The sequence below is a fragment of the Lepidochelys kempii genome, chromosome 15 (genome assembly GCF_965140265.1).
Source record: "Lepidochelys kempii isolate rLepKem1 chromosome 15, rLepKem1.hap2, whole genome shotgun sequence".
Lineage (NCBI taxonomy): Eukaryota > Metazoa > Chordata > Testudines > Cheloniidae > Lepidochelys > Lepidochelys kempii.
The window spans coordinates 25,489,649-25,503,243 of NC_133270.1; the positions used below are offsets into that span (position 1 = coordinate 25,489,649).

The 13,595-nt window shown below is 44.1% G+C and overlaps 2 protein-coding genes across 18 annotated transcripts in view; one reads left to right on the top strand and one right to left on the bottom strand.

The window, feature by feature from the left end:
- Positions 1-4,747, top strand: part of PITPNM2 (phosphatidylinositol transfer protein membrane associated 2) — a 232,456-nt gene extending 227,709 nt beyond the window's left edge. For all 8 annotated transcript variants that reach the window (XM_073313000.1, XM_073313003.1, XM_073313006.1 and 5 more), the window contains one exon: positions 90-4,747. In XM_073313000.1, coding sequence (XP_073169101.1) covers positions 90-434 — 345 coding nt within the window. In that variant the 3' untranslated portion in view covers positions 435-4,747. The remainder of the gene's footprint in view (positions 1-89) is intronic.
- Positions 1-13,595, bottom strand: part of ARL6IP4 (ARF like GTPase 6 interacting protein 4) — a 34,774-nt gene that overhangs the window by 18,324 nt on the left and 2,855 nt on the right. For 4 of the 10 annotated variants that reach the window (XR_012155076.1, XR_012155074.1, XR_012155075.1 and 1 more), the window contains exons 2-7: positions 13,166-13,371; positions 12,219-12,542; positions 10,339-10,456; positions 7,621-7,690; positions 7,203-7,288; positions 5,331-5,496 (exon numbers count right to left, since the gene is read on the bottom strand). Coding sequence is in view for 4 of the 10 variants with exons in the window: in XM_073313019.1 (XP_073169120.1) it covers positions 7,232-7,288; positions 7,621-7,690; positions 10,339-10,456; positions 12,219-12,542; positions 13,166-13,358 (762 nt within the window). In the remaining 6 variants the exon portion in view is untranslated. Of the gene's footprint in view, positions 1-2,063; positions 3,389-5,330; positions 5,497-6,116; positions 7,289-7,620; positions 7,691-10,338; positions 10,457-12,218; positions 12,543-13,165; positions 13,372-13,595 lie in introns of those variants that run through there. The other 6 variants (XR_012155077.1, XR_012155079.1, XM_073313019.1 and 3 more) reach the window with 6 other exon arrangements.

Genomic DNA, 13,595 nt, shown 5'->3' on the forward strand with positions numbered 1-13,595 from the left:
GAACTGACTGTGACTCCATTTTTTTTTTAAAGTTGCTTGATTTCAAGTTGACTCTGTCCTGTAAAACCCCCTGACCTATTGTTTCACAGTTCATTACTGAGGGGTACGCAGCCCACCTTGCCCAGCTGGAGTATAATCATCGCTCCCGGCCTGCCAAAAACACGACCCGGATGGCACTGAGAAAAGGCAGCTTTGGTCTCCCCAGCCAGCCAGATTTCCTGCGCAAGAGGAATCATTTGCTACGTACCATCTCCTCACAGCCCACGGGGGCGAGCGGGAATGCCAGCCACAGACCTGAACGAACGCAAAGCCAGTCAGACAGCGATAGGGAGAGAGAGCGGGAGCGCAGCCAAAGGAGCATGAGCATTGCCACTGGGTGCTGGGGCCGGAGCGCAGCCTCAAAACTGGACTCTGGCACTTCAGGTCAGAAGTAGAGCCAGCCAGGAGCCAGTGACAGTCGGCCACAGCCGCCGGAGGAGGAAACAGAAGGAATAAAGGACAAGGCCAGCAGTGTGAGATGGAAGGGTAAATATGGTGCTACTCTCTAACAACAACATGGTATGCTAGGAGGAAAGGCTGGTGTATTTTCCACATGGAATTTGCAGGCCTTAAAATGGCGTGTTGGGTTTGCAGAGCACTAGTCCGAAAAACCATTTGAAATTAGGGAACCAAGGGGGAAAACAAATAGTTTCCAGATCAAGACCATGCTCTCTTCTGCCTCCTTTTCTTATCCAGGTTTAGTGACTGTAAATATGTGCCTCCCTCACCTTCTTAGCCATCAATCAGATACACGTGACTGAGTGTGATCCTCAGTGCCATGTGGTGGAAGGGGAAGAAGTCTGGTTAGACCTTTCACTTGGGTTGTTCCATTAGCCAGACTGAGAGAGACTGCTGGATACCAGCACTTTTTTGTGTTTTTAAACTAAGCATGTCATTTCCAAGGTGCAGAGAGGCTGAAATGAGAGGCTTCTGCTGCACTGGGTGAAGCAATCAAGTGTTTTACATGTGCAGAGAGCTTAGAATTTATCCACTTTGTACCCAGGAGGATGTATATCAGCAAAGCATTAATGAAGTATCAACTGCTGTTGATAGGAGCCGTATGTCAGCAGATTGATGCTCTAGAAAGTGGGGTCATTAGTTTTTTGTTTTTGCTTTAAACATTTTGAAAGGTGATGGAATTTAATGTATTAAGCTATTTAAAAAAACAAGGAGTTTTGTTTTAGCTGTTAACAACATCAGCCACTTACTTTACTGTATAGTTCTCCAAGTATTATTGCTGTATATTATTTCAGAAACTAACCACCATATATTTGCAAGTGTCTGAAAGTACTCAACAGCTAGATTGCACTGCATTTCTTGTCATCAAAATGCAGGGTCCAAATATTTCACCACTATCCCCCACTCAGAGACATTTCTTCTTCCCAGGTTCTCTCCAATATCAGTAACAGCTTTCACGGGAATTAGACTTGCTTTTTTTAACTGTAGTTATTCAACTGTAAAACCTCATTGTTTTTGCACTGATAATTTTTAGAATGGAGACCTGTTACCATCTCATGTAGCTACACCTAACTGTTTGTAGTGCATGACAATTAAATATTTCTAAGCCAGGGTGGGTGGGGGTGTGTGTGTGTATATGTATGTATATATATATATAGATAGATTTGTGCAAAAGTTTTTCAACAGTAAGGAGACTGTAAGGAAGTGTGCCAACTAAGTTGTGCAAGCTTAAGAAAAGGCCATATCTTAATTTTCCTAGCCTCTCTTTCAGTCGATGTGTCTGAGCTGATGGTTTAATGCGCTGCCATGACCTGAATCTCTCTCTTGCACTGGGCATGCAAGGGTCTGGGAGCATTGCAGAGGTGACATTTCCAGTCTGCAGGATAATGTGCTGTGCTGCTTGCTAGCACCCCCTAGCGACAAGGAGATTGTAAGCCACAAGGTATTCAAAGGTGAAGGACATAATTTAACGAGGAGCAGAGGAGAACAGTGCCTAGAACAGAGGGGTTGCCTGAAAGCCCCTTAGCCCTGCCCCCCTCCCAGGTCAAACCAGCCAGGATTCTGAATTTTCAGCCTCAGTGAAGGGCGCAGTTTTCTGCTTGCACACACCAACTTGGGTATGGGAAATATCCAAACTGGGTGGATATTTGGGGCTCCCACCTGCCTATTTCACATGAAGATTTTATATTCATAGCACATTCATTGGCTAAGTATTGTCCTGCTTTCCTCCACCACAATATACTATGTTTATATCACTTTCTACTTACAAGGATCTTATTTATAATCGATTTTTTAGACTGCTTCATTTTATTAACGGTTTCAGTACTAAGTGTAGCACCTCTGCACCGAGACGCAAAGCACTGTGAGCTCTGCTCTGCTACCTGGCTCAGAGCTGCAGCAGGCAAACACGCCGCTCATCCAGACATCAAAAATCTATTTCATGACTACGGCTTAGACCTCAAGTTTCAAAACGAACTTAGAATGTGTGCTCTATCCCTACAGTGATCTAAAGAGGACAGTGTTTAACTACTGAGAATGTCCATGTTGATGGAGCTTTAATAGATCCACCCGCAAACACAGTGCATCTCATTTACTCTTAGCCTCATTGCAAACTACTACGCCATTCATCTTTGATAATTATATTACAGAACATCCGTACAGATTTTTACTACTGAAAAAATTACTTCCCTTTCTGCTGAACTCAGCCTAGTTACCTTGAATGTATATCCAAAGCTACTGGCTAAAAATGTGAATTGTGTCATAGCTTTTTGCTAGTTGAATATTGTACCAAACTGTTGCCATCTGACTTAGAAGCAAGCCGCAGTCCATTCTGTAAAGTAACCAAACCATGATCACAAAGCGTATTTGCAAATTTGGATATGGCCTTTACAAAGTTCAATCTTACTCTGAAAGAAGAGTCCACAAACCAAGGCATGACATGTACATTTTTTTTCAAAATGCAGATGAGCTGTTAACATTTTCTTGTGTGTAGATAGTGTAAAACTGAGGATAATGTAAATGTGAAAAAAACAAAAGTGGGTATATACAAAGTGAAAGTTATTTATTTTGTGTAGAGAAAAAGTGTCCGGAGGCAACAGAACCTTCAGAGATTATTAATATTAAAATGTAGCTTTTTTTTGTTTCAGGCATTATGTACAAAGCAATTATTTTATGGACCAAGTTTAATGTAACTGTCAATGACCGCAGAAGTGCAATATTATAATCATCACTCCATATTTTAAACCAATAATAATCAGTGAGACTGACAATCGTAGCACCTGTGTTCTGACCCTTTGTTGAGCTTCTTGAATTTTTCAACCTCTCCCCCATCTGTTTCCATTGTAAGAATCCATACAGAGAAACAATCGTAGTGCAGAATCTTTGTTCATCACTGCAATAATATCAGACGATGTGGCCATGTATTAACATGACATATGTGGATAGGTTTTTTTCACCCATACAAGTACACTATAGTTCCCCGTGAATCTATCTTCTCATACATCCCTGTCTTCTTATTGTCTATCTGAAGCAAAGATCAGTATATTACTCTGTCATTCTAAAAGCAATAGCAATAGTTTAACTTTTGTGTTTATAAACTGCTCTGAAATGTTCTAGGGAGTGATGCATGTGAAACAAAATGTCTTTCTAAATGCACAAAAGAGGCTCCATTGGGATACAGTTAGGGAAAGCTGAATGTATTTTCCATTCTTATTAAAGGGGCACTGTCAGGTTAAAGACCTTATTTACCTTTGTTACAAATAACAGTTCTGTGTTGTTTAAAACAGAAGGAATATTAAAAGTTTATTATACTTTTCACTGTTATGCTGGTTAGTTCCTTTTTGCATTCATCAGATTAGGCCAAGGAAAACAGACTAGTTGGTTCTGGTAACTGTCACTTCCTGGTTCTCATGCACTCAGCACAAAGCTGCAATGTTTATATTGTGAGCACTGAACAGAGATATTTATTTATTGGGTTTTTAAAAAACAACATCTGTTTCCACTGGAATTAAACATTCAAGGAAACATTTCTGTGGATTTTTTTTCCTAAAAAGCAGCTTTTCTATAATCTGAACGTTGGGACAGAAACCTGACCCTGTCCCTTTCCACTTTTTTTTTAAATCCAAACTGTCACTTTAATTCCTTGTTTTCTTCTTTTGATAAATCATTAAAAAGGAAAAATTTTACTACCAAAAAGAACGTGTATAGTGTTAGAAGATATGCTAAATGAAAACCAATAGCTAACCAAAGGGTTACGAACAACCTGCTCTTCCCACAAGCAACCTGCACTTCTTGTAGTACCCCTGCTCTTCAGGTATCTTCACCTTTGCTGCATTTTCCTATTAGTTCTAGAAGCCTTACATTTTTCTCCCTCCCCTTGTATGAAAACCCTGGATATCGATATCCTTGACCGTCAATTTTATATTCAATAATGTTCTATTTTATTTATAAAAAAATCTTTTAGGGATACAGATGGGGGGGAAAACTATGTCATGGCTTAATTTGACAGACACACCTGCACCCCACCAGGGAATGAGATTTAGATCTGAGTCTGCCTCTTCCTGGTTTTCATTTTGTGTATTATGTTGTGTGTGTAAAATACTGTTAAGATCTATTTGCTTGTATGTAACAAACCATAACTACTGTACAACTTCCTTCTCCTCTTTGCTGTTAGTGCATTGCTCTAATGCCTGGGTGTGCTTTGTGTACAGTAACTTTGTACATTACACAGATTAAAGAAATGGGAAGGCTACATTCTGTGTCTGCTTCTTTTGGTGACTTACAAACTGACAGTTAATGCATCACAAAAGCTAGGAATTGGGAACTGAAAATGATCCAGTTTAATGAAAGTGTCCAATGGAATTAGATGCCAAAGAAAAAGATGGCAAAGACGTGACCTGCTGAGCAGAAAAATAGAGGGGCTGAAAACATTGACATGAGGCAAATGGAAACCAAACGGAAAAGAGAGAGACAATTACAAGCACTGTGTGCTCTGAATTGAAGATGATGTTCTACAGCCAGTGAGAGAGTGAAATGATGGGGGACAGTAAGTGAATCAACAACAGCAGAGCGTGAGAGTAGAGAACAGGGAGCCACCCAACAGCATGTGGGAGCTTCCCTTTGAACTGGCTGCCAATAAATGCACAATCCGTAAAGCCTAAGTCTGGCTAGCTCAGGGGCTGTCAGCGCTGCTGCCTTACACGGACCCTTCCAAAGGGGGAATCTCAAGGGAGCTGCACCCTCTCAAGCAAGCTGCACCCTCTCAAGCAGGCCCTTTCCTCTACTGTTCAGTAAGGGCAGAGATTCGCCTGGCTCAGCCCTCCTCAGACACCTACCTGTTTGTCCACGGCTTGTCCCCCTCTCATCCTGGCTGCTGTCAGTGTCCTTGTTAAACGTATGGTCCCAGGGAGGTTTGTGCCATAACTAGCTCCTTTATAAAAGGGAAGTGTGTTGTCTCCATCTGACCCATGTGCCTAAAACCCAGCTACTAGAGGAGGAGGCCTGCATTAAAGGGAAAAGGAAGATACGTTGATAGGAGACCTGCCAGCAGACAGGATGAATCCATACATACGTGACCAGCCTCCCACAGTCAAACACCTCAGGGCCTTCTAAGAGGTTAGAAAAGTGGCACATGAAAACTAGTTCAAATCATACAGAAGGACAAATTTTGTTAAACAGGCAGTGATTTTACAGTTCAGAACAGGACTTTCCACCAACAGCCATCAGACCCAAGTAACCAAAGAAGTCTGCGGTGGGATCTGTTAAATAGAGTGGAGTAAAGGGACCAAGGAAACTACTACGTCACCAAAGTAAGCAGGCATCTCTAGGGGGAGTCAGTGTCATACTGATTGCACTTTGGGCTTTCTAGGTCTTGCACTTTGCTAGCTGTAGCTGCTCAGCTGTCAAAAATCTGACCTACTGTGATTTCCTTAGCAAGCCCCTGGGTGCAGAGGACGGGGCAAGCATTCATTTTAAAGCTTCGGGTGTTAGCCAAAACAATTGAGCACGCCCACGCAAACACTCAAAAATCTTGCCTGTCCCCTTGCAACAGATTGGTTTGTATAATTGCTACCTGTCGTTCACTCACACTGGCACATAAAAGAATAACTTGGGCTGCTGGATTGATTTAACCAGTTTATTTTTTACAAGTTTTCAGATTCACCAAGTTAAGTGGGGCTTGAGGGGGGAGAATCAGAAGACTGAGTTTTCCTGGGCTCCTCTGCTTCTGAAAAGGCCAATTTCACTAACAAACCAAAACTGCCCCTTGCATTGTCATAAAGAGCAAGGAAGGGGCATCACTTTGGTGCAGGGATATGAGCAAGGCTGAGCAAACCCCCAACAAAATGTGCCCCTGTCCATTACACTTAACCCACTGTCCCAGTGCAGCCTGCCGTCAAGGGAGCCAGTGCTAATTAAAAGCTTGAACCTGTACCATGCCAAGTGCCTTCACCTCTCATTGGCTCAGTGAGAAAAGGCACCTTGCAAGATGTGGACCTAATGTTGCAGCCTGCACAAAGCTGGGGCAAAGTATAAATGGGTCTCTGTATAGCTGAGGGCTGTAAAGGGACCCCTCTGTAACTGAGCAATCCAACCAAACACTGGAGTAAACACAGGGCAAATATTAATTCAAAGAGCAGGCACGTAGCAACCACATGTGAAAAATGATTTACGGCAGCCTCATTTCAGGGGATCACTGTGGCAGTCACCCCAGTATCAGCGGGGTTATGGCCACCTGGTACCTGGGCATTTGCCTTAGAGTTTGGAATCTGAATCACCATCAAGGAAGTGTATTAAAGATAACATGGTGTTAGTCACTGGGTGAGTTTATCTCCTCTGGGGACTCAGCATTGTTGTGCTGGTGGCACCCATGAGCGCCCTGGTGGACTGACAGCTACTTGCTGCCTAAGAATCATTTGCTCAATCATTGAGCAGTAGTGGGAGGAGCCTCAGAAAGCGACCAAGTTGAGAGCAATGTTGGTCAGGTCTTAAAGACTTTGCATGGATTGGCAGGAGAGAAGCCATGGCTAAAGGGGAGGTGCCATCAAAGTCACTCCCTCCTCCAGGCAACAGATTGACCCAGCAGAACAGGACATGTCCACAGGGTAAAGATCCTGCTGTGTCACACACAGATCTCGCCAGTGCAGGGAGAATGGGGAGCTGCCTGCTTTGGCAGAGTAGTGTCTCAGTGAGCAGAACAAGAAAACCACCTTTCCTGATGTACTTGACATTTGGACTGTTACTGAAGCATCCCTGTCCTCATCTGGAAGGCCAGGCCGTCTCCTCGGGTGGCTTGCTGTGAAGGAACAAACAGGCACTTATAGGCTGGTCTTCCCAAACCATCATGCTTGGTGCTTCCATACCACCTACCTGTGAGAGGCTGAAAGGCCTCTACCAATGTGTGTGATCAAACCCACTTCCACCCTGGCTAAGTAGGATTTATCCCAGTTTTGCAGATGGGAAAAGCCAAGAGAGAGGCTGCAGTTTCCACAAGGCCATGCAGTGAGTAAGCAGAACTCAGCTCTCCTGCCCCCCAGGCCTGTGTTCAAGCCACTAGCCCATGCTTTACAAACCCAGCTTAGGGCCTTGCTGGTTCCAGAATGTCTCTTCACTATAAAAACCATCTACCTTGTTAATCTCTTTGTGTCTTTCTTTGGTGACAATTTCTTCTAGAACTTCTCCATCTCCCTTAATAAGCCTGTAACAGAAGCACATCAACACACCCAGTAAAGTCTACCAGCCATCCAGTTACCAACTGTAAGCAACACATTGCTTTGTTTCCCCAGCAGCAGAAGGCATCATTCAATGAGGGTTCTGTCCCCACTGGAGGAGTGACTAGATCACCTCTCTTATGCAGCCACACGGCTAATGTTTCATGCTGAGGGAGACAGTATTTTGCATGGGAAGATGTCCAATAAGCTGGACTTGTTGAGGGGTAACACCAGAAGCACCTTCTGTGTGAGCATGTGCTCTAGAACAGAGTCAGGGGCCTCTGCCAACACAGGCTGGCTGCAGCACGGTGTCCCCCACGCTCTCTGGGAGGGTGGCAGCTTTGCAGTGCCAAAGAGAGTGGCAAAAAGTTCTCATCATATGCTGGGGCTTGGGCCAGATACTGCTCTGACAATCTGGTGTACACCTGGAGCAACTCCACTGACTGGTGTAACTCTGTAGTCTCTGTTTAAAGATGAGGGCAGCTCCATTATAGAACACTGTGAGTCAGGCTTTAGCCAACCCTCGGGTAAATAACCTTTGCAGCCTTTTCCATTATGTTGCCTGCAGGATTAAAACCAACAAGGTCCCGCTTCAGTGCACTTCTTCGAAAGATGCTGTGTACTGAATGTATTGGGAACAACCTTCCTCTCCCAGCATTCCCAGGATGTAGGATCTGCCATGATTAAGGCAATCCCCAGCCCCACAGAGCATTCCCTAGAGATCAGGCATGTTGCAAATCAAGCTTTCCAGGCTAGTGTGCTGCAGGGAAGACCCATGCTAAGGAAAAAGGATCTCCCATTACCCTATAACTCTGCGAGTGGATTTTCTCGGCAATGGGAAACTGGGTTGGTTGGTTCCCACTCTCAAATTTAAGATGTGCAGACAGCTTCCTTTATGATTGAGATGGGGCAATGCAGAGGTTTAAGTCCAGTCCCTTGGGGCACATAAAAGTTGCTGGATCATCTAGTAATCAGACAAGCATTTGACCTTTGGTAATAGAACTGGAAAGGACCCAGTGGGCCTAGGGAAGGGGAGTGGTATCAAACCAGCAAATCCAGCAGCAGAACCATAAGCAGTGCCCAGCCTCTGAATGCAGAAGAGGAATTTAACCATCTTCAGCATGTGCCTTACGGGTAACTGACATCCATGCAAACATCTTTCCTGAGCATTGCTGGCTGCCTTCTATTTTAAGAGCTGGCTTGCCACAACACAATTTTCTATTCACTGTAAAGATGCAGTTTAGTGAAAACAGGGTCATTCCTACTCCTCTGGTTTTGAACGCTAGTTTGGTTACAGGCCTGTGGGCCTCCTAGAACAGAGAAGCAATTGCCCCCGGTTGTGCAAATAAACCCCTCTGGCCAGAGGATCTGTCTATAATAGGGACTGGATGCTTCAGACGTGACAGGCAAGCATCCAAAACAGCAGCTGCCCCTGAAAGAGCAATGTCTAACAGGTCAGGAAACAGCTAGCTCAGAACTGCCACCAGATCTGCCGGTTCAGATTTTATCCTCACACCATAGCTTAGAATTGCATTTACTCTGGGGACACTGATATCCCCCTCAGTGGAAGGAGGAAAAAACCCTCCACCCTGAGTAACAAGGCTTCAACCAGATCTTGCAATAGCTGCTGCTCTTGGCTGCCTTCTGCACCTCATACTGAGCACAAGCCATCAATGACTCAGCTCTGGGAGGCTGTCCATGCTCTGTAATCCCATTGATTTCAGTAGCAAGAGAGAGCATTCAGCACTACAGAGGAGGTGCTTAGCACCTGGCAGGATCAGACCCTTATTTGGCATCTTCTAACAATAATAGTCTCAGCCTGTCTGTCTAAACACAGCAAGCCTTTTTCTCCATCCCTCTGTCAATCCTAGTACTCTGATCTAAGCATCTCTGCTAGTCAAGCAGAGACCAGAGTGATTTATACCTTTATTGTCTGGGCCGGAAAGCTTTAATCTCAAGATGGCCTGACGGGTCACAGTGTTCACCTTTCGTACTAAGAGCCTGGCTAGTAACAGCAAGGTGACAATGAAGGCTCAAGAGCTTGCTGCTGAGAGTGACCGCCCCTGGAGGGGAGGTTAAAAGGGATTTAGAGAGAACCCTGCTTTTACAAGCAGCAAGGATCTGTTGCTAAACTGGCATATGCTTCTGCCTCTCTTTGGAAAAGCCTAAAAAGATTCAGCTGCCCCATCTCTCTCCACTCTTCAGCCAGCCTCATACACTGCTCGCCAACTTGTTTCCCTGGTTTAAAAATAAGAAGTGGATTCTTGTCCACTGTTCAGAAGCTTTGCGGATTGTAAGCTCTTCAGGGACCATGACTTCCTATGTGAGTGTACGGCACCTACCACATTTTGGGCACTATTGCAGTCCAAGTGATACATCCTAAAATATGCTCCTTTGTGGATATGCTGAACTAACTATGATTATTTATCTCAACATTATCTACGACACTTACATCTCAGCTGGTATAAGTCAACTAGCTCTCTAGACTTTAACAGCGCTATGCTTATGTGCGTCAGCTGAGGATCTGGTCCCTAGAATTCTTGTAACCATGGAAACCATGCCTCTCCAAATGCTCCCAAACAGCACTGTTTCTAAGCTATTGTTTCAGGACCCTCTTTAACCCATGGGACTGTACCTTGTTCTTCCCGTTTCGGGGTCCACGACTTTTCTGATGACACTTTGCCTTGCGTCCCATTCTTCTTTCGTCATTGGTTTCATAGCCTGGATGCGGGACTTTTGCTCATCTGTCAAAACTAGAATGCAAACCTTAATGAGCTCGTTGAATAAGAATGTGCGCACACAGGTTAGTCTTCTGTCAGAGGACCATGAGGCAGAGGGCCTTACAATTATTATGGAGCACCGCTCTGTGCAGTGCACTGCTGAAAACACTCGTTCCAAAGAGCCACCTACCCCAAAAAGCTTGAACTATTGAAGCCTCACGCTGCTCCTCTGAGGAGGATATTGCTAGCTCTGTTTCCAACAGGTGAACTGAGGCCCACAGAACAGCTAAGTGATTTTCCCAAAGCCACATTGGGTGAGATTTTTAGAAGTACTCAGCATTAACCTGACACACCTCCTGTTTCTGTCAGTGATAAAATTCCCATTGATTTAAATGGGAGCAGAGTTAGGCCAATGCTGAGTACTTCTGAAAATCTCACCACTCGTCCAAATGCAGAGATGGGACTAGAACCCAGGCATCCTGAGTCCCACTCCTTTGTTACACTACAGACATTTAACCCTACACCTGTCTGCTTGGAACATTTTCCTTTCAAATTCTATTTACCTCCTTATTTACCCCCCTCATCCTCTCTCTTTCCCTTTAACAGTAAGAAGGATTTAGATACTTTGTAAATATCTTTAAGACAGAAGAGGGGAAATCCCTGGGGAAGGCTGGACAAAATGCATTTATCCAAAGCAGGTGATTTTGGATTCCTCCCTTATCAGCAAACCTTCATAAGTTGGCACCTTCCCCCACAATGGCTCCATTACAATTCCTCTGTGTAGATCCATTTGCCACCTGGCCTGCTGCTGGGACTGAGACTACCTGGCCTGCCTTATGTATATAATTACACACGTATTAAAACTGAATTACTACCTATTGTTAAAACCAATCCTCTTTCATCACTAACATACACCACGTACTATAACCCCTACTGCTTAGACAACACACAAAGAATGGACAAATAATAGTTTGACATGAACAAGATCTTTCCAAAAAAATCATAGATACTGAGAAGAACTGAAACAGGGATTTGTGTATGTCTGCAACTGAGGGATCAAAGCCTCACCTGCTTTTCTTACTGTCACAAACTCAAAGAGCATATAGACCTTAAATTTCAAATTTGAGGCCTGAGGTAAAATTTCCCAACACACCCAAGTGACTGAGGTATCTGAAGTCCCACTGACTTTCAGTGAGACTTGGGCACTTTTTGAAAATTTGTCCCCTGGTTGTGTATTTCTTGCACACTCTGCTCACCCATGAGATACACTGGAAGATCTGGGGGCACCTTAAATCAGTGGTGGATACTGTATAGAGGACCTAGTCTCAACAGATAAAGAATGAACACAAATGTAGTGTTATCTTCCTCATGGCTTTACATATCACCTTTGTGAGCAAAGGAACATGCAGAGAACTATCAACTTCACATCCTGAATGCCAATACCAAGTGCTTCATGAATTCATTGCCTGTGGGTCCATCCTTTCATTTTCAACTTTTGTTCCCAGATCACAGGCAATTTTAACAAGCTTACAAACAAAACCATCAATTTGGGTCCTTGTATCTATTCATGGTTGCTCAAGCTAGGCCACTGAAGTTAGGAGGGAAAAGGCACCCAGGGTTCAGCAATCAGTGTTTCTTATCATGCAATTTCTAATGATCCTTGGATGAGACATTAAAAGAATCTTTTTCATTAATGAGTAGGAGAGTCGCATGGATTTTCTCAAATGGCGCATCACTTCTCTACTCTTTAAGTGGGCAAGTGTGAGTTTTTTAAACCTGGAAACAAGAACATTACCTGGGCCAGGTTCCACCAAAGATTCTTTCTGCCACTGCTCCAGTGAAGGGCCTGGCACGCCTTCCACCATGGCTCTCTCCTCTTTAGGCCGGTCCTTCGATTTCTTTTTCAGTTTCTTTTTTATTTTTTTCTTCTCTCTCTTTTTGTCTTTCTGTTTTGTTCGTTTCTTCTTGCTGTGTCTCCTCTTTTTCAGTTTGGATTCACTGTCACTGGAATCATCTGAAGAGCAGCTAGAGGAGGAGGAAGTCCCAGAAGACGAACTTGTCGTCTCAGAGGAGGAGGTACTTGCCTTTTTCCTCTTCTTGTCTTTGGCCTTCTTTTTCTCTGCAATACATTAAGAATGGGGTGGTTTGGAGAGAACATTTGCTCCATGGCACCCAAAGAGTCTGTCATGTTCTGCATTTCAAGCTACAACAGTCTGCTGTTCTGGTTTTGTTCTTTGTTAGGTTGCTCAGAAGACTGAACAAATCAAAACACTAACGCCACAGCAAAATCCCACTGGGCTAATACTTCTGTATTATCATGGTGGGAGGGGGCTAACTGAGCACTGTCCCTGATCCAGTCAGCACCCCTCCTGTATGCCTAGTTATCCCAAGACTGGGGCAGGGGCTGGACTCCATTCAGGCCCTCGAGGCTCATCCTACCCAGGGACTACACAACCCAGAGGCGGCTTGGATTTTCCTCACGGGGATGGTCAGCGAGGGGTGCCTGAATGGATCTGTGACAGGCACAATGCTAAAAGATCTGCATGCTGGAAATGTTTAAGGCTCTAGAGATGTCAGAACACAAGAGTAATGAGTATGAAGTGTGTGTTGAGATGACTGTATAAAGTTAATTGCTAAAAGCAAGCATTGTGTATTCCCACAATGGTACTCACTGTGCATATGCCCCCTGACCATGTGAGAAGTCAGCCTTCAGCAGTAGCTATCACCCCCACCTGCCCTTACCTTCTTTAGTAGAAGCTGAGCTCGACCTGCATCTGTGAGACCTGGCTGCCTTCTTCCTTGGAGGAGACTGGCTGCTCTTCTTTGAGTCTTTACTGCTTTTTCTTCTTTTCTTTTCATCCTTTTTGTCCTGCCTGCTTTGAGAATCGCTTTCACTCCTGCTTTGGGAGCGTTTCCTGGATTGGCTGTGAACCATTGTGCTTTGATTCCTATTTTAAACAATTCATTTTTCTTTCATTAATGGTATTAATAAAGGACAGTGAAACTTAATTCCATGTAAGGAGACGGTCCCAAAGTATCCCTAAACACAGCAATTCCAATTCTGCTCCATATAATTAGGAGGCAGGCCTTTGCACATTAAGTAGTTGCTGCAGACAGGTTTAGCTTATTACATTAGACTCAATTTACAGCCAACTTTTCTCCCCAAACTATA